General features: G+C 40.4%; 1 protein-coding gene across 6 annotated transcripts in view; it reads left to right on the forward strand.

Annotated features, from left to right (window-relative positions):
• Positions 1-22,234, forward strand: part of kdm4b (lysine (K)-specific demethylase 4B) — a 311,868-nt gene that overhangs the window by 246,598 nt on the left and 43,036 nt on the right. For all 6 annotated transcript variants that reach the window (XR_004221360.1, NM_203733.2, XM_018091716.2 and 3 more), the window contains 1 exon segment: positions 18,393-18,512. Coding sequence is in view for 5 of the 6 variants with exons in the window: in NM_203733.2 (NP_989064.2) it covers positions 18,393-18,512 (120 nt within the window). In the remaining variant the exon portion in view is untranslated.

Genomic DNA, 22,234 nt, shown 5'->3' on the forward strand with positions numbered 1-22,234 from the left:
AACACCCCCCACAAGATGGGTACAAATAGAAGCCTCTTATACCTACCCTTACCATATCAGCTGTCTTTTATTCACTGAAAGAGGTAAAATTTTACTACCCGACACTACACCTGCTCCAATAAAATTCACTGCTACAACTTGGAACAGATGCAAAAAGAAATATAAAATATGTGGGCCATCCTCCCCCCTCACTCCTATACTGGGGAACCCTGAGTTCTCACCGGGGCTACTTTGGAACCACAAAACGACCTGGGCACCGATTAACATGACTAAGATATACAACTTCATAGACCCAAGGAATCACAAACCCTACCCCTATGTAAAACTTAAGGAGAAACATAAATGGGCTAAAGATAAGTCTCTGGAATACTTGCAAGTCCAACATTTTATAATCTCCAAACTGGGCACAACTACAACCAACCTTCTAACTCCATATGAAAAAGTCCTGAGCTCCCTATTCCCCTATAGAGGTCTAATCTCTCATCTTTATAAACTAATGGTAACCCTACCTGAAGACCCCTTCCCCAAACATAGCTACATGCGATACTGGGAGGAGGTTCTCGGGGAAGAACTTACCGACTCAACCTGGTCAAAAATCTGGGACAATGCCAACCGCATAGTTACCTGTACGCAACATAAAGAAAGTGTTTTCAAGGTAATAATGAGATGGTACATGACACCAGATAGGCTATCAAAAATATATCCAAATAGCTCCTCATATTGCTGGAGTGGATGTACAACCAAAGGTACCCTAAGCCACATTTTATGGTATTGTCCCCAGGTAACAAACTACTGGAAAGAGGTGAGCAATCTTATTTGCACGGTACTTGCAATACCACTCAATATCAAATTACCACACCTCCTACTGGGACAACCTATAGCTAGACTTAAACGTCCAGTCCAAAAATTAATAAACCATATCACAATAGCAGCATGACTAGCACTCACTTCCAAATGGAAGTCACAGACAATCCCCAGCATATCTGAGGTTATAACAAGAGTGGAAAACAATAAACGATTTGAAACTATGACAGCTTCTATTACAAACAATGTACAATCAAACGTCAATGTATGGTCATCATGGGAAGCCTATTTTGCATTGAATCCCCAGGAGAGCCCAGAAAACCCCACAAATACTATAAATGATGGAAGTTATAAACCATATCTTAGAAACAAACCACCCAGAGGTTGTAGAACAACGAAATATATAATAATGCTGTAACAATGCCTGGATTATAACACTCACTGTTCTACTAGTTCCATATTTGTTTATACTATGTCTCTCTCATTTATATGCTAATGAAAAATGCCATCCAACCAACTGTCAAGACATTTTGATACGTAATGGTTTATATGTATTGCACGATAACCTTTTAAATAAAAAATTTGAGTTACAAAAAAAATTTAAGTTCACTTCTGAAAACATACAAGGATGTTACTTAATAGTAGTCATAGAAATTCTGCATATTAAATACACAGTGGCCAATATGTATGCCTCCAGTACTGATAACAGTACAGATATCCTACAGTGAACGGCTTGACTCTTCGGGGGGCGACGAACATCATATTAGGCAGAGATACTAATTCATTCTGGGATGACTATGGTTAAAGCAGGTAAATCGATATCATACTCAGGCACTAGAGCTAAATTATGTGAACTGTTACCGATACACACAACTAACCACTAAACGCTATACCTTTTACTTCAGGGTTCATGGGACACACTCCAGATTTTAGCAAACGCTGTTGCCTAACCTAACCACAACCAAAATATGCCCCCCTTAAATCAGGTGTCCTCAACCTTTCTTACTCTTGAGCCACAGTCAAATGTAAAAAGACCTGGAGTGCAACAATAGCATCATAAAACTTCATGGAGGTGCCAAGTAAGGGCTAAAATTGACTATTAGGAAGCCTTTATGCACACTATCAGCTTACAGGAGGCTTTATTTGGTAATATATCTTGTTTTTATTCAACCAAAACTTGCCACCAAGTCAGGAATTTAAAAATAACTACCTACTTTGGGGACACTGAGAGCAATATCCAAGAGGTTGGTGAGCAACATGTTGCTTACAAGCAACTGATTGGGGATCACTGTCTTAGATCATGCTATAAAATCGATTCACTTAAATTATCAAAGCCCCAACCATGCTCACACAATTGGAGATTCCCAGCATACTTAACCTCCAGCAATGACTTCCAAACATTTCTGAAATCTTGCTGGGCTAACTACTGGACTCTACCTGCTCAGGGCTGCAACAAGACCTGTTCTGAGGGGACACATTTTTAATCTGGAAGAGAAAAGGATTTTAGGAAAAATACACTCTTTTACAGTAATAATTAACTAGACACTACACAGTATTTAGAAATACCAACACACTGAAATTTAAAAATAAATTCACCAAAATTAAAGCACTGTAAGATACTTTAACAAGTAAAGCATACTTTACAAGTAAAGTCACACAGCAAATAGGTTTTACAGATGAGGAAATAAATCAGAAAAAAAATTTGTCTTGGATGGCAAAGATTCATACATCTACCTCTTTTATACAAAAATTAAAAACAAAAATTCTTAATTCTGAACTAGGAGGCACCAATCTGCCAAATATCAAAGAGTACATTGAGGCAGCATTTTTGAGATATTCAAGAGATTGGCTAGTAAACCAAAACATATATACAACAATAAATCTAGACCAATAACATTTAGAAGGCCTTAAATTTCCTACTTCACTCCCCACTTTCAGATGCCTTTTGGCAATGAAAGAAAACCCACTGTTCTTGGACACATAACACTTACTACATATTCCACATGGACTGGTTGGAAACCATGACCAACAAATAAAAACAGGTTATTTTATTTTTCTATTTGGCCTACATGCGTCAACATCTACTTAACAGATACTTAACAATGTATACTTTTCAAACCGCAACATGGTACGACATGGAAATTCTAGACCCCTATTCTGTTTTCCCCTGTTAATCTGCTGTTTTTCCCTCTTGCTCACTAATGTGTTTCTATTCTGCCTCTACTGCTCTTATCTACTCTTATTCTGCTTTTCTTCATTACTTATGCATTCCAGTGTTTTCAACTGCTTTCTTTTGTGTTTCTTCTCATTTAACCAACAAATCTTCCCTTCTATCACTCTCTAGGTCCCCTTGTAGTTGCCCATGACCTAGAATTAAAGTACATGACTAGAAAAATAATTTCCTGTACCCATAAACAAAAGACCCTCGAGTGTGGTGAGGTTGATAAAATTGGCAAAAAAGCTCTGACTCTGACAGCTGTATACACAATTAAAGATAAGGTTGGGAACCTTCTTTTTTATCATCCGCAATAAACACCCATGTCCCCCCCCCCCCTGCAGCCGCAACGCAGTCATGCCCACAAGCCCTGTCCTTGGCTCAACTCTCAGACACAATTTCTGCATTTCTGTGCACGATCTGCTGAGTGCATTTGGAAGAAAACTCGTGCAAAAGCAGATTTCTTATGTTGTGTCTCAATACTGCCCTATCCCAGGCCAAGCAAGTATACTATAACACACTTGTAAATAATAATAAACCAAAACGCTTATTTTCCATATGTAGAGTACTACTTCATCCTTCACCTAAAGAACTAATTGTATCTGAACATACAGCCCAGGACTTTGCTGACTTTTTTAAAGGATATGTAAAGCCTACAATGTATATCAGTTGGGCATGTCTCCCCCACCCAAAGGGCATCATTTGTACTGTATATATCCCCTCCGCTTTCCAGCACCATCACATTTTCTTAAAGCAATAGCAACTTTCACCCGGTGGCCATTTTTCCTCTGATACACAATCAGTTACATTTAAATCTGCAAGCAGCATACACACACTTACAGACCCTTATTCAGCGTACATTTCATCAAGAATACAGGCTCACACAGGCAGAACTGTCTCTGATTTGTTTGATATATAGATAAATTGTGGACAGAGCACAGGAACACCCTTCCATAAAATATCACTTTTATTCAACTATTAAAACCATCACGGAGTTAGGCACCCACAGCTTTGCACCTTTCATGGCTTCTCGCCACTTCATAGTTACATAGTTACATAGGGTTGAAAAAAGACCAGTGTCCATCAAGTTCAACCCATCCAAGTAAACCCAGCACACCTAACCCACACCTACCAATCTATACACTCGCATACATAAACTATAAATACAACCACTAGTACTAACTGTAGATATTAGTATCACAATAGCCTTGGATATTCTGATTGATCAAGAACTCCCCTCTTAAAGGCATTAACAGAATCTGCCATTACCACATCACTAGGAAGGGCATTCCACAACCTCACTGCCCTCACCGTGAAAAACCACGTACGCTGCTTCAAATGGAAGCTCCGTTCCTCTAATCTAAAGGGGTGACCTCTGGTGCGTTGATTGTTTTTATGGGAAAAAAGAACATCCCCCATTTGCCTATAATCCCCTCTAATGTACTTGTACAGAGTAATCATGTCCCCTCGCAAGCGCCTCTTTTCCAGAGAAAACAACCTCAACCTCGACAGTCTCACCTCATAGTTTAAATCTTCCATCCCCTTAACCAGTTTAGTTGCACGTCTCTGCATTCTCTCCAGCTCATTAATATCCCTCTTAAGGACTGGAGCCCAAAACGGCACTGCATACTCAAGGTGAGGCCTTACCAGGGACCTATAAAGGGGCAAAATTATGTTTTCATCCCTTGAGTCAATGCCCTTTTTTATACAAGCCAGCACTTTATTTGCTTTAGTAGCCACAGAATGACACTGCCTGGAATTAGACAACTTGTTATCAACAAAAACCCCTAGATCCTTCTCCATTAAGCATACCCCCAACACACTACCATTCAGTAGATAGTTCGCGTTTATATTATTTATACCAAAATGCATAACTTTGCACTTATCAACATTGAACCTCATTTTCCAGTCTGCTGCCCAGTTTTCTAATTTTGTCAAATCGCTCTGCAAAGCGGCAGCATCCTGCATGGAACTTATAGTTTTGCACAATTTAGTGTCATCAGCAAACAGTACTCTCTATGCCCTCCTCCAGGTCATTAATAAACAAGTTAAAAAGCAAAGGACCAAGGACTGACCCCTGCGGTACTCCACTAACCACACTGGTCCAATTAGAGAATGTTCCATTTACCACCACTCTTTGTACTCTATCCTTCAGCCAGTTCTCTATCCAATTACAAATATTATGTTCTAGGCCAATACTCCTTAATTTGATCATTAACCTTCTGTGAGGTACTGTATCAAACACTTTAGCAAAGTCCAAGTAGATGACATAAACTGCCATTCCAGCATCGAGGTTCCTACTCACCTCCTCATAAAAGGCGACTAAATTAGTCTGTCAAGATCTGTTACGCATAAAACCATGCTGGCACAAACTAATAGTATTGTGAACTGCAATGTATTCAAGTACCCTATCCCTTATTACCCCTTCCAAAAGTTTTCCTACTACTGATGTCAGACTAACAGGCCTATAGTTTTCAGGCTGAGAGAACTGGATCCCTTTTTAAATAACGGCACCACATTAGCAATCCGCCAGTCTCTCTGCACCATGCCAGACCTCAATGAATCCTGAAAAATTAAGTGAAGAGGTTTGGCAATCACAGCACTCAGCTCATTTAATACCCTGGGATGAATCCCATCCGGCCCTGGACCTTTGTTTACCTTTACATGTTCAAGTCTCCTTTGAATTTCCTCCCGAGTGACCCATGCGTCAGTAGTTAAATTACTAGAACTGGGCATATTAAAAGGGAAGCCTTCATTATCTGGCTCCTCAGATGTATAGACAGATGAAAAATAAGAGTTCAAAATTTCAGCTTTTTCCCCGTTCTCATCACCAACTTACCCCCCCGTGATAATAAGTTTCCCACCCCTTCTTGCTTCATTTTTTTACTATTCACATAATTAAAAAATAATTTTGGATTCTTTTTACTCTGCAATATCCCTTTCCATTTCTATTTTAGCTTGCTTGATAGCTTTTTTGCATGCTTTATTTGCTTCCTTGTACCTGATGAAAGTTTCCGCTGTCCCAGCTAACTTGAATGCCCTAAAAGCACGTCTTTTCTTACCAACCTCGACACTAACACCTTTATTCAGCCATAAAGGTTTTGCTTTGCGATGCCTCTCCTTGCTTACAAGGGGGATATACTGTTGTGTATACCTGCAAAGCAATGTTTTAAAGATGTTCATCAGAAGCTACACAGGTGCCATGACACAATTGCATTTAAATACACACCCCCAGCCCAAACCCTCTACATAAGTTAAAGGAACAGTAACACCAAAAAATGAATGTGTATAAAAGTAACTAAAATATAATGTGCTGCTGCCCTGCACTGGTAAAAGTTGTGTGTTTACTTCAGAAAGTCTACTATAATGTATATAAATAAGCTGCTATGTAGCCATGGAGGCAGCCATTCAAAGGAGAAAAGGCACAGGCACATAGCAGATAACAGATAAAACACTATTGTATTTTACAGAACTTACCTGTTATCTGCTATGTAACCTGTGCCTTTTCTCCTTTTTTCCAGCTTGAATGGCTGCCCCCGTGGCTACACAACAGCTTATTATATAAATTATAGTAGTGTTACTGTAGCAAACACACCAGTTTTACCAGTGCAGGGCAACAGTGCATTATATTTTTATTACTTTAAAGCTCTTTCATATTTTGGTGTTACTGTTCCTTTAACCCTATATAAACCCCAACCGATCCCTTTAAGAACAGAAGTTAGAAAACATCGAAAAATACATATTATTCAATGTACATCCATTATCTCAAGTAACTCAGTAATAATACCCCATATAATACGATTTATACATTAGACTTCATTTATACATTGCACATATGTCCATATATTATACCATCTAAATAATTGCAAAACAATCTCAAACATGAAGCTAAACCGGTGGTACCTGTCACAATAAACCATACAGAACAATGTCTATCCCCATTATATCTTTTTGGTCGGAAATATTTTGTTGAGGTACACTATCAGTTGCATAAATTGAATGTATTTATTACAGGCCATTAGCTCTCTTATGATGTTGTCATAGTATATTTTATGTTAGTATATTCCAATATATTTTTTCAATTATGTTTTATCATGGCCCACACTGCAAATGTAATTAATCTCAGTCATTACACGTCCTGATCCCTTTAACAAAAGCATGAAATCTCCCATTCCCTATTTAAACCACCATACTGTTCTACAGACTTCAAATGATATATCCAATATACCTCTCTCTGTAACAATTTAGTGTCCAGATCACCCCTCCTTACATTCCACTTTGGTTTATCAATGACCTGAAACATCACCGTCCCTCTTCCAGCATGCTTTTCAACGACATGTTTGGCAACAGCAGATTTCAAATCCTTCCTATCTATTGCTGCCAAGTGTTCAAGGAACTTAGTCCCTGCTCTCCTAATGGTCTTACCCACATACTGGGCTCCGCATTCACAAGTCGCCAGGTAAACTATACCCTTAGATTGGCAATTAAAATATTGAGGAATGGTAAAACTGTGACCTGTGTAAATACAGGTAAGAGTATCTGAAACCTTAATCACATTACAGGCCTTACACCTGTTTTTACCACATCTGAAAGTGCCCTTATATCGCAGCCACGTCGCTCCTTGTTCATTAGTACCAGAGGAATACAGACTCCTGGAAACCCAGGAGGCTATTTTACTTCCTCTCCTGAAAACAAATTGGGGATTTTTATCAAGGGTACTACCCAAAACAGGATCTTGTAATAGCACTCCCCAATGCTTCCGAATACTCCTCTGTATATCGAACATTCCTCTCCGGTATGTTGTGCAGAACCTGGGTCTAGATTTTATTCCCTGATCGCCCCCTGAATCCTTAGGTAGTGCCTGTCCCTTTAACAGATGATCAAGATTTGAATGGATTCTATCAAGCTAAAGTAAATGTTATTAATTTATCATCGCATACCTTGACTCCGGATGAATTGAGCTTGCTGACTCGGGGGCTAAATTACATACAGTAGAACCCCGAATTTATGTCCCCAGATTTTACGTTTTCCTGCCATTTTATTGTGGTCCCACCAATTTGTATGCAGCCCTATGGGCTCTCTTCCCGGGATTTACATTTGTATTTCCCGCATTTTGCACTGTTTTTAACATTCCTCTCAGTAGCAAATCGCTTCTTTTTCAGCTAAAAAGGGCACTTACTTTAGGAAGAACAGTTTCCCCATTGCTTGCAATCGTGGGCGCCATCTTGGGAAGGTCAGCGTCACCACTTTCGGCTGGTAATACACAGTGCACATGCGCACCTATCCGGGAGCTCGCGAAATCTCGCGAGAGTTGTACAAGCACGGGGGATTTTATGACTGCGCTACAGAAATACCGGTCCTTCATTAGAGGTTACAAGTTATGGATTTACGGATTCTCTTTAAAATGATACAGATTTTTGTTTTAAAAGTACAGGTACATGGATGTACATTTTGAAGTCAAAGCCAAAGCCTATGGGGTGTCAGTGGTGGGGTGCCTCTGTGTCAGTGTCCTGTGGCAATGGGGTGTCAGTGGTGGGGTGCCTCTGTGTCAGTGTCCTGTGGCAATGGGGTGTCAGTGGTGGGGTGCCTCTGTGTCAGTGTCCTGTGGCAATGGGGTGTCAGTGGTGAACTCTCTTGGGGTGGAGGGGGGAGAAGGCGTGCCTCTGTGTCAATGTCCTGTGGCAATGGGGTGTTGGTGGTAAATGCTCTTGGGGTGGAGAGGGGAAGGGGTTCCTCTGTATCAGTGCCAATCAGCATGTGGCATCAGTGCTGAACAGTATGTCTAATGTATGCTCTAGGGGTGGAGGTCTTTATAGGGTGTCTTTGTGTCAGCATCATACATCATTTGTGGTGTCAGTACTGTACTACTGTATGTTATGTATTCTCTCAAGGAATTGGTGCTAGGCCACATAGGGCAGTGATCCCCAACCAGCGGCTCGGGAGGAATATGTTGCTCACCAACCCTTTGGATGTTGTTCCCAGTGGCCTCAAAGCAGGTGCTTACAGTATTTTTGATTTCCTGGCTTGGGGGCAAGTTTTGGTTGCATAGAAACCTGGCATAATGCCAAACAGAGCCTTCTATAGCTCTATATAGCCTTCTATAACTATATTGCAAATAAAAAATGGTTCCTGTACTTATTTCCTTTAAATAGCTTACATTTATGTTTCTTTAACACATTTCCCTGATTTTACATCTTTTTTCCATGGTCCCTTGAAAAACGTAAAATGGGGGTTCTACTGTACCTGATGCACATTGTGATCCTTTTACGGCCATTCTGGACCTTAATAGGTTTCTCCGTCTGATAACTTTACATAGACATTACTCAGAGAGACACATAGAAGGTACGTGGTTTAACGATGATTTGGACAATATTAATCTTTTGGACAGTAGTCCTGATATTCATATTCATGAGAGCCACAGTATTGGGTCACATGTGTTTGATTTTCGTGATGAATGTACATTACAGGTTTTACAGGATCTACAAGAAGAGGGTTTGAATGTTGACCCAGGTAATATTTCGGTAGTCCATTCTGGTCTTAAGAAAAAAATCTGATTATTATGCTGTGCAATCTAGAAGTCATTATATTAATATGTTCCAAAAATTGGTCCAACGGGATATTGATACTTTAGCCAATAGGTGGAGCTGAGAATCAAGGAAATTTGCATATAAAAATTTGACGGTTGGGGAATGTCATGCCCTTAAGTCCCTGAGTAAAAATAAGGATGTGGTTATTAAGGCTGCGAATAAGGGGGGGCTCAGTGGTAGTGTTAGATGCGAGTACATATGAGAAGGAGATAATGCGACAATTGCTAGATACAGACACTTATACTCCCCTATCAGAAGACCCCACAAAAGTTTTTCAGAAACAATTGGGTGATCTCCTGTTTTAGGGCTATGGAATGGGTATTTTAAATAAAAAGGGATATGAATATCTGTATTGTACTCATCCGATTATTCCCATTTTCCATATCCTTCCAAAAGTCCACAAGTCATTGGATGATGTTAAAGGCCGCCCGATAGTAGCTGGAATTGGGGGCTTGAATGAGGGCCTTTCACGTTATGTGGATAGACTATTAATACCTTTAGTTCTGCAACTACCAACTTATTTGCGGGACACAACGATGTGCATTAATAAGTTAGCAGACTTGGAATGGAAGCCCACATATAGGTGGTTTACAATGAATGTTACTGCTTTATACTCATCAATAGACCATGGGGTGGGTTTACAGTCCATATAGTATTGGTTGGATCGAGGTGACCATTTTTCTATTAGTCAGATTGAATTCATTATGCAGTCTATTAAGTTTCTGTTGTATACAAATTATTTTCTTTTTGATGGTCACTTCTATCTCCAAAGGCGTGGAGCCGCGATGGGTGGCTTCCTTCGCTCCCACCTACGCCAACCTTTTTATGGGTTGGTGGGAGAGGCTCCAAGTCTTTAGAGAGATGAATCAGTTCCAAAGTCAGATTGTCCGCTTTTATCGCTATATTGACGATTGCATAGGAGTTTGGGATGGTGATGAACCGTCTTTACAGTCTTTTGTAAATTATTACAATGAAGCGGTGGAGGGTATTAAATTTACCTATGAGACAGATAAGGTGAGGATCCCATTCCTGGATGTAGTTTTTAGTGTAAATAACAATATGATACAGACGGATCTTTTTCGTAAGCCGATCACACGTAACACTCTTCTACATGCTGATAGTGGGCATCCTGTTACGTGTTTGAGGGGTATACCAGTGAGACAATTTTTGCGTCTTAGACAAATATGCTCATCCTGGGATGCATTTCAAAATCAAGCAATGCAATTGTGGGACAGATTTACCCAATGAGGGAATGATACTCAAACTATTAAAAGGGCATATGATAGAGCCGTGGCTACTAGTAGATCTTATTTATTGAATCAGAAACCTAAGGATTCAGGGGGCAATCGGGGGATAAAATCTAGACCCAGGTTCTGCACAACATACGGGAGAGGAGTCTTCGATATACAGAGGAGTATTCGGAAGCATTGGGGAGTGCTATTACAAGATCCTGTTTTGGGTAGTACCCTTGATAAAAATCTCCAATTTGTTTTTAGGAGAGGAAGGAACATAGCCTCCTGGGTTTCCTGGAGCCTGTATTCCTCTGGTACTAATGAACAAGGAACGATGTGGCTGCGATATAAGGGCACTTTCAGATGTGGTAAAAACAGGTGTAAGGCCTGTAATGTGATTAAGGTTTCAGATGCTTTTACCTGTACTTACACAGGTCACAGTTTTACCATTCCTCAATATTTTAATTGCCAATCTAAGGGTATAGTTTACCTGGCGACTTGTGAATGCGGAGCCCAGTATGTGGGTAAGACCATTAGGAGAGCAGGAACCAGGTTCCTTGAACACTTGGCAGCAATAGATAGGAAGGATTTGAAATCTGCTGTTGAAAAGCATGCTGGAAGAGGGACGGTGATGTTTCAGGTCATTGATAAACCAAAGTGGAATGTAAGGAGGTGTGATCTGGACACTAAATTGTTACAGAGAGAGGTATATTGGATATATCATTTGAAGTCTGTAGAACAGTATGGTGGTTTTAATAGGGAATGGGAGATTTCATGCTTTTGTTAAAGGGATCAGGACGTGTAATGACTGAGATTAATTACATTTGCAGTGTGGGCCATGATAAAACATAATTGAAAAAATATATTGGAATATACTAACATAAAATATACTATGACAACATCTTAAGAGAGCTAATGGCCTGTAATAAATACATTCAATTTATGCAACTGATAGTGTACCTCAACAAAATATTTCCGACCAAAAAGATATAATGGGGATAGACATTGTTCTGTATGGTTTATTGTGACAGGTACCACCGGTTTAGCTTCATGTTTGAGATTGTTTTGCAATTATTTAGATGGTATAATATATGGACATATGTGCAATGTATAAATGAAGTTTAATGTATAAATCGTATTATATGACATATTATTACTGAGTTTGGGCTTCTTGAGATAATGGATGTACATTGAATAATATGTATTTTTCGATGTTTTCTAACTTCTGTTCTTAAAGGGATCGGTTGGGGTTTATATAGGGTTAACTTATGTAGAGGGTTTGGGCTGGGGGTGTGTATTTAAATGCAATTGTGTCATGGCACCTGTGTAGCTTCTGATGAAGTGGCGAGAAGCCATGAAAGGCATAAAGCTGTGGGTGCCTAACTCCGTGATGGTTTTAATCGTTTGAATAAAAGTGATATTTTATGGAAGGATGTTCCTGTGCTCCATCCACAATTTATCTATATTTCACTGAGTTTTGCCTGGATCGGGGGCGTGTTTGAGACGTTGCAGCACAGAGTACCTAGTTGCAGTTCAACCCATCTGGTGAGCGCTCCCCTGTTTTGCTATTTCTGATTTGTTTGAGCTGAGTTTAGGAGGTTAGGAGAAAATAACTGAAGCAGACAGCTAGAGCTGAGTTTCTATGGGAAACTGCAATGCCATCTCTTCACTGGCTGCTAGACTGGAGGGCGTCTCTGAGCTGAGAACAACTGAGCATGTCTGGCAAGCCAGGAATCAAAGCAAATTCCTGAGGGGGGGTAGAGTGGGTTACAAGAGGAGAAGGAAATCTAAGTGATTAAGGAGATATTGTAGCCTTACTATTAACCTCTGGACAACCAGAGTGGCAGGTATTGAAAGATTTCAAAGAGTCTGTTCACTGATTAAATTTTTGTGTGTGGGGTTTACATGTCCTTAGAATCAACTTTTCTTTTAATCTACAAACAATTTTCCCAACCTTCAGATACCACTAATCTCAACCTTCCAATATCTCCTCTTTCCGTATTCAGCTCCTTTGATCTCGTAACAGAGTCGGAAGTTTCTTAGCTTCTCCGTTCCTCTTTGCCTACTACATGTTGGCTGGATCCTATGCCTTCACCTCTCCTAAAACTATGTGTCCCCGCCCTTAATCCAGCTCTAACTCATATATTCAATTCCTCTCTGGCTTCTGGTACTTTTCCCTCTCTATTCAAACAAGCATGTGTAAAACCCATTCTTAAAAAGGCTACACTGGACCTGTTCTGCCTATCTAACTATCTTCCAGTCTCTCTCCTACTCCTGGAACGTCTTGTCTTTTCTCGTGTCACTAACTTCCTTTGCACCTATAATCTGCTGGACCCTATGCAGTCTGGTATTCAGCCTGCACACTCCACTGAGACAGCCTTATGTAGAGTGGCAAATGATCTCCAGACTGCCAAGGCCAAAAGACACTACTCAGTTCTCATTCTCCTGGACCTATCCTCTGGTTTTGATACTGCCGACCATTCAGTTCTTATGCAAATGCTCTATTCTCTGGGTATCTGGGATCAAGCTGCATCCTGGTTCTCTTCCTATCTTTCTAACCGCTCCTTCTCTGTTGCTCTTGCTAACAAATCCTCTACCCCGGTTCAGCTTAGTGTGGGGGTGCCTTTACATAGTTACATACGTAGGGTTGAAAAAAGACCAGAGTCCATCAAGTTTAACCCATCCAAGTAAACCCAGCACACAACCCACACCTACCAATCTATACACTCACATACATAAACTATATATACAACCACTAATACTAACTGTAGATATTAGTATCACAATAGCCTTGGATATTCTGATTGTTCAAGAACTCATCCAGGCCCCTCTTAAAGGCATTAACAGAATCTGCCATTACCACATCTCTAGGAAGGGCATTCCACAACCTCACTGCCCTCACCGTGAAAAACCACGTACGCTGCTTCAAATGGAAGCTCCGTTCCTCTAATCTAAAGGGGTGACCTCTGGTGCGTTGATTGTTTTTATGGGAAAAAAGAACATCCCCCATCTGCCTATAATCCCCTCTAATGTACTTGTACTTTATTTGCTTTAGTAGCCACAGAATGACACTGCCTGGAATTAGACAACTTGTTATCAACAAAAACCCCTAGATCCTTCTCCATTAAGGATACCCTTATATAGTAGATAGTTTGCATTTATATTTTTATTTCTACCAAAGTGCATAACTTTGCACTTATCAACATTGAACCTCATTTTCCAGTTTGCTGCCCAGTTTTCCAATTTTTTCAAATCGCTCTGTAAAGCGGCAGCATCCTGCATGGAACTTATAGTTTTGCACAATTTAGTGTCATCAGCAAAAATAGAAACAGTACTGTCTCTGCCCACCTCCAGGTCATTAATAAACAAGTTAAAAAGCAAAGGACCAAGGACTGACCCCTGCGGTACTCCACTAACCACACTGGTCCAATTAGAAAATGTTCCATTTACCACCACTCTTTGTAATCTATCCTTCAGCCAGTTCTCTATCCAATTACAAATATTATGTTCTTGGCCAATATTCCTCAATTTGATCATTAACCTTCTGTGAGGTACTGTATCAAACGCTTTAGCAAAGTCCAAGTAGATGACATCAACTGCCATTCCAGCATCGAGGTTCCTTCTCACCTTCTCATAAAAAGCGACTAAATTAGTCTGGCAAGATCTGTTACACATAAAACCATGCTGGCACAAACTAATAGTATTGTGAACTGCAATGTATTCAAGTACCCTATCCCTTATTACCCCTTATTACCCCTTCCTTGGGGCTCTGTACTTGGTCTCTTTGCTGTTCTCCCTGTACACTCTCTGTTTAGGAGACCTTATTTCTTCTTTTACTCTTAAATATGTCTATATTTAGACACCCCTGCACTAACTGATGTTCAAACCCAGATTGCTAACTGCCTCCTGGCTATCTCCTTCTGGATGAATCAACACCACCTCAAACTTAACCTAGCTAAAACAGACTCCATGGTCTTCCCGCCCAAACCTAGACCTTCTCCTCCTTTCACCCTTACTATTGACGGCATGACCATTAACACTGTTAATTCAGCACGCTGCCTTGGGGTCATCTTTGACCAGCCCCTCTCTTCTAACCATATTAATAACAAGATCCTACATCAAACATATCTCACATCAATAAAACTGCATCGTATGGCAAACTTTTTATTTATTTGATCTGGAAATGTGCCCATATTTAGACATTTTGGTCACAAATCACAAAATTTCTGGCAGAAAAACTAAACCACCCATCTGTTGGGATATTTTACGGACATTCTATGGCACCTCTCAGTAGTAACAGAGAACTTATGTGGCTCCTTTTGTTCTATGGAAAAAAGACTATAGCAATGCAGTGTACAGTGGCTTGCAAAAGTATTCGACCCCCTTGAACTTTTCCACATTTTGTCACATTACAGCCACAAACATGAATCAATTTTATTGGAATTCCACGTGAAAGACCTATACAAAGTGGTGTACACGTGAGAAGTGGAACGAAAATCATACATGATTCCAAACATTTTTTACAAATAAATAACTGAAAAGTGGGGTGTGCGTAATTATTCAGCCCCCTGAGTCAATACTTTGTAGAACCACCTTTTGCTGCAATTACAGCTGCCAGTCTTTTAGGGTATGTCTCTACCAGCTTTGCACATCTAGAGACTGAAATCCTTGCCCATTCTTCTTTGCAAAACAGCTCCAGCTCAGTCAGATTAGATGGACAGCGTTTGTGAACAGCAGTTTTCAGATCTTGCCACAGATTCTCGATTGGATTTAGATCTGGACTTTGACTGGGCCATTCTAACACATGGATAAGTTTTGTTTTAAACCATTCCATTGTTGCCCTGGCTTTATGTTTAGGGTCGTTGTCCTGCTGGAAGTTGAACCTCCGCCCCAGTCTCAAGTCTTTTGCAGACTCCAAGAGGTTTTCTTCCAAGATTGCCCTGTATTTGGCTCCATCCATCTTCCCATCAACTCTGACCAGCTTCCCTGTCCCTGCTGAAGAGAAGCACCCCCAGAGCATGATGCTGCCACCACCATATTTGACAGTGGGGATGGTGTGTTCAGAGTGATGTGCAGTGTTAGTTTTGCATTTTGGCCAAAAAGTTCCATTTTGGTCTCATCTGACCAGAGCACCTTCTTCCACATGTTTGCTGTGTCCCCCACATGGCTTGTGGCAAACTGCAAACGGGACTTCTTATGGTTTTCTGTTAACAATGGCTTTCTTCTTGCCACTCTTCCATAAAGGCCAACTTTGTGCAGTGCACGACTAATAGTTGTCCTATGGACAGATTCCCCCACCTGAGCTGTAGATCTCTGCAGCTCGTCCAGAGTCTCCATGGGCCTCTTGGCTGCATTTCTGATCAGCGCTCTCCTTGTTCGGCCTGTGAGTTTAGGTGGACGGCCTTGTCTTGGTAGGTTTACAGTTGTGCCATACTCCTTCCATTTCTGAATGATCACTTGAACAATGCTCCGTGGGATGTTCAAGGCTTTGGAAATCTTTTTGTAGCCTAAGCCTGCTTTAAAGTTCTCAATAACTTTATCCCTGACCTGTCTGGTGTGTTCTTTGGACTTCATGGTGTTGTTGCTCCCAATATTCTCTTAGACAACCTCTGAGGCCGTCACAGAGCAGCTGTATTTGTACTGACATTAGATTACACACAGGTGCACTCTATTAAATCATTAGCACTCATCAGGCAATTTCTATGGGCAACTGACTGCACTCAGACCAAAGGGGGCTGAATAATTATGCACACCCCACTCTGCAGTTATTTATTTGTAAAAAATGTTTGGAATCATGTATGATTTTCGTTCCACTTCTCACGTGTACACCACTTTGTATTGGTCTTTCACGTGGAATTCCAATAAAATTGATTCATGTTTGTGGCTGTAATGTGACAAAATGTGGAAAAGTTCAAGGGGGCCGAATACTTTTGCAAGCCACTGTATGAACTCACCACCGCCTACTATTAATCACTGGGAAATACTAGTTAATGCACACCTTGAACTCTCAAGTACCGGATACGTTTGACAAAATATGGAAACCCTGGACTTCATCTTCTGCAACAGTACTGACCCTCTGATATTCTGAATTGTACAGCAATTGTACAAGCTGGTCTGCCATACTATTATTTGATTGTCTTTCTGTTTAAACAGTTAAGCCTAATAAAAACTTTAACTTTAAAAAAAAAAAAAAAAAAAAAAAAAAAAGGCAAATGGCCAATTGCCATATCAATCAGGGAGAGTCCAGTTCAGATTTTCTTATTTGGAAAACCAGGCAGGCAGTTTTGACCTGGACAGGAAAAAATAGCTTGTTATTCACAAAATAACTTATTCTTCCTAACTGATCCTGATATTAAAGGGTCTCTCTAAGGGCTTAAATGGGTTAACCAATTGAAATATTTGCTGATTATAATCACCAGGTATACAGCCCAATACTATAGAGAGAGATTTGCAGCCCACTTGGTAAACTGCCCCTAATGGTGTAAGGTAGAATTAACCTTTTCAAAATGTTATTTCCTCCAGAATTCCTTTATTCGTTACTACAACACGAAACCCTATGATGTGTACTTTCAGAATGAATGGCATTGCTTCAGACTTCTGGCCAGTAACTTGGGACACTCCCAATCTAGACCTAGATTTAGCAGTTTGGTGTGGAAATACATGTTTATCCATTTTGGATTGATCATAATATGTAATTTTCAAAAAAATATATATTTCTCTGGGGTCAGTTCACTTTTATTATTGCAGTTACAACACAGAATATGTTGATTTTGCAGTAGCATGACAGTTTGTGCAGTATTTTCAATATTGTTTATATGCCATATACTTTATTAATCTTATGTTTTCTTGGCCTCTGCACCACTGTGCCTTCAGTAAAACTTCAGACCTCTGCTACTACATTTTTGTCTCTTCAAATCTCCTCAACACTTTTTATTATCTTTCATAAGCCATACAATTTATATAAACAATCTTGTACACAGGAGCACAGGCTTCTAGAGGTTGTAGTGAGAATTGATGCCTATATATGCAATTACACTTTTATCATCTTTTCAAGATTTAGTCGGTTATGGAGAACGTAATACCAAGGCTGTCATAAAGACATAGATGGTACTGGTTGGTACCATCATTTCTTCAAATGTACTTTAGACCCCAGTCACATGGAGTGGATCTGCTCTAATACGCATTGCACGGTAGCTGCGTTGACCATCACAGCTTCCACCTGCATGCAGCCACATGGAGTAGATCCATTTTTCTCTGCCTGACTGAAAACTGCTGGGAGAGAAGTGGCGTAAATAGTCCATGTAACCGGTGCCTTATGGTCAACACCTTTTATTACGATGCAAAGCATTAGAATGGTACATCATTCTGACATGTTTTTTTGTACACAATCAAAAACGCAGAAAATTAGCTTTAAAACCGCCATATAGCCATGGTGCTCACGTGTTGACACACTTTAAGGAAGTTCTGTATGTAACGATGATCCTCCCTTGAACTGATCTTTAATTCAATGTAAATGTCCAGAATGAATTTCATTGTTTATTTCTTATGTCATAGAGCATGGATTGCCTTCAGGATGGCCCTCCAGCAGAGGGACAGATGGTGGAGCTGAGATGGACGGATGGAAATACATACAAAGCAAGGTTCATTTCTGCTAATGTCAACCATGTTTATCAGGTGAGAATTATTCAAGCTATGTATTCTAGGTATGGAAATTATTTCAAAGACCAGCATTTTCAGACCATAATAATAACAATTATAATAATAATAATTAACATTATTTAAGGCCTTGAAGTATAAAATATTGTGTAATGAAAACAATGCAAGCCTTTTCTATGCACATAACAGATTTCAATTATTTTGTAGTTATTTGTATATGAAATTACTATTGAAACGCATCTGCAATTAAAGGGGACCTGTCACCCCAAGAAATAATTCCAAATTGTTTTCTATCGTGTTTGTCAAGGCATAGAGGCGGGGCCGGCAATATATGATTGACAGTAGGGTTTTTAAACGCTTTTATAATGGGTATGGATGTATTAATAAAATGTGGGTTTCACATTTCATTTGAAAAGGGCTTTTATTATACTGTTTTTATGCCTAGGTGACAGACCCACTTCAAATAAACTGCCAGTTCTGACTGTATGTAGTGTTGAAACAATGTGGCGTTAGTCAGCTTTGTTCCAGTTAGGATCTTTAATTTGATGGCTGCATATACATTATTTTATTCTGCTTGCAAGTACATAACATGGAGTAAGTTTGAGATTTTGGAAACTGTGGTTTTGGATAAGAGATTGTGTAACTGCATCTGTTTTCCAGGCCTCTTCCCAAATCCCCTTTTAAGAAATCAAAACCTTGAATGTTATAGATATATGGAAAAAATGAATATTAAACTGTGAATAATGGACACACTTAGGAATCAGATGCTTTATCCCACATATGAAGAGCGGTGTTCTAGATAATCCCAGTATACCGTATATACTCGAGTATAAGCCGAGTTTTTGAGCTCCAAAAATGGGCTTCAAAAGACCCCCTCAGCTTATACTCGAGTATATACGGCAGCACGCATCGGCTCACACGCGCGGTTTGGGGCTAGGGTGCGGGCGTCTCACGCCATGTAAATGCGGCGGCAGCACACCAACCACCTCTCCACCCCCCGTGGACGGACGGGTGCCACCGCCGGCACGCATCTTTTCACTCGCACGCACGCGGCTGGGGGCTAGGGAGCGGGTGGCTCGCGTCATCCTGCAGCACCCCCAAGCCCCGTCTGTGGTCTGCCAAGTCCCACCGGCGGCTCGCAGCAGCTGACTCTCACATGCATGGCTTGGGGCAAGGGAGCGGGCGGCTGGCGTTGTGTCTATACGGTGGCAGCAGCACCCCCCCCCCCCCTCTTTAACTAAGGGCCCTAGCAGCAGAAAATATCCAAGTCCACTGCACCATATGTAGAGGAGACTGCAGTTCCAAACATTCCCTGTGTGACTCTTGAGCTGAAGTTCAGGGGTTAGTGGTATAGGAAGTTGCTAGAGGAGGTATGCATATATATGATTTGCACCAAGATAAGGACTAGTATGGTATGCTAGAACTACATATTGAGTGGTAAGGTGCAGGTTGCTATGGCAATGCCAACCATCTTCCAGGACCCTGGGCTTAGCAACATAAATTAGAGTGCCAGGATTTCTGATGTAATAGGATGCATTTAAACAGTTATAAAGTTATTAATAGTCACTTGTACAAAGTTATTAAGAGGGATCGCGCCAGCGGCTCGCGTCGGCGTGCATATACAAGCGCGCGCACACTCTTAGGTGCGTGGCTTCGGGCTAGCGAGCGGGTAAATGAAGAGCACAGGGAACTTGTGCATGCTTGTGTAGATATATGAGAGTATATACAGCAGCACTCCCAGCCCCATCCTGTGGACGGACGGGTCCCGCTGCAGCAGCTTATACAAAAGGTATGGCAAGGCATTTCTCTTGCGTACACCACCTTCCCATACATACGTACTATACATGGGCATAGGAGAGGCACATACCTGCATATAGGTTTTTAGCAGTCACACTCCTCCATTGAATTACAGGGAAAATGCCTGAGCACAATCATTAGCACACACAGGCATACATATACACACAAATATAAGCAAACACATAAAGTTACACACAGACATGCATATGTACATATGTATCTATCTATAAGTACACAGATACATACACACATAAGGAGACATACATATACACACTTAGAATTGCAGAAACACATATCCACACCCACATGTATATTGTATAAAAGTATAACTTATGATATGTGACTAATGTCCATATCATTTATGTTGCTATACCCATGCATTTAAGTAGAAGTATAGCAGATTTAGATGTTGCTATGCATTTTTGCGTTTGCAGGATAGATAGATAGATAGATAGATAGAAGCTTTGCTGTCAGTTGTGCTGGGAGACATGCCGCATTGTGATGGGAGCGCACACAGCAGGATGGCAAGTACTTGATACTTAGTATGGCATCTTCCTTAGCCTTCCCAAACTTGCCTGACAGTTTAAAAAAAAACACCCTAGGCTTATACTCGAGTCAATAAGTTTTTCCAGTTTTCTTAGGTAAAATTAGGTACCTCGGCTTATATTCGGATCGGCTTATACTCGAGTATATACGGTAAATCAAAACTAGGAAAACTCCCAACCCTTTTTTTCTACCTTTTAAGAGTGATGAGAAGAGTGATGAGAAATTACACTTTTTGTTGGAATAAAGCAGCAGAAAATACCTTTTTGTTGGGGTGAATGAAAATTGCTACTGGTTAAACATTTGAGCAAACTAAAAATGCTAATACATTCACTTCAACTAAGTGATTCCCCAGTAATTCCCCAGCATTTTAAACCCTGGTAGAGTAATACAGTCACCAACATCAATCACAATGGTTCCATTATAATAGGGTTTTCCTGGAATACAGAGGTGTGAAAGGGTGATCCACTTTCAATGGTTAATTCTTGCAGAAATAGGCCAACACAAACTGGACCACAGTCAGTAACTGATGCTTAACATTTTAATATATTAAGCAGTAGTTACTGACTATGGTCCAGTTTGTGCTGGCCTATTTCCGCAAGAAATGAACAGTGATTTCCCTCAAGCTGAAAGTCTACTTTTTTTTTTTTTCCGATATTCCAGCCACATGTGGGATGAATGTTATTTTTCCTCTATGTGTCTCCCCTCTATGTTGGTCTGATAGTTGTGCTTACCCATGATGCTCTTGATGTCATTTGTTGGACAAACTAAAGTGGGAGGGGCTAACAGCAGCCAATCAAATTTCACCTGTTGACTTTAATGTGGACATCTGAACTGCTGCCTGTCTAAGAACTTTGAAGCCACACTCTCCAAACATAAATCACATAGTCATGGGGTCAGCCCAAAAGAAAAGGCAATAGTTGTTGGATGCCCAAAAGTGGGATGAGCCAACAACAGCCAATTAAATTTAACCAATTAACTTGTAATGGAGGAATTTAAATTGCTGCCTTTTTGAGGCTACAATCACCAAACTTGAGTCACATTGTCATAGGTTCAATCTGAATGAAAAGATGACATTTGTTGGGTGCCCGAAAGGAGCCGGAGCTACAAACTGCCAATCAGATTTCACCAATTAACTTTCAGTAGATGGGTAGATTCAGATTTCATCCATTGAATTTCATTATTTTATATTTCAAACACTGCCATTCTCACACAATTTATGCTAAAGTTCTCAAACTTTGCACTAGCCATCACTGGGTGACTATGCATTCAAGGGTAGCTAAAGTTGGTGGTGCCACCAACAGCCAATCAAATTTCTTTTATTGATTTCAGTGGGGAAATTTTGACTGCTGCCATTCTTACACATTTATCGCCAGGGTCTCCAAACTTTGCACAGTTTT

This window comes from Xenopus tropicalis, chromosome 1, assembly GCF_000004195.4.
Source record: "Xenopus tropicalis strain Nigerian chromosome 1, UCB_Xtro_10.0, whole genome shotgun sequence".
In the NCBI taxonomy this organism is placed as follows: Eukaryota; Metazoa; Chordata; class Amphibia; order Anura; family Pipidae; genus Xenopus; species Xenopus tropicalis.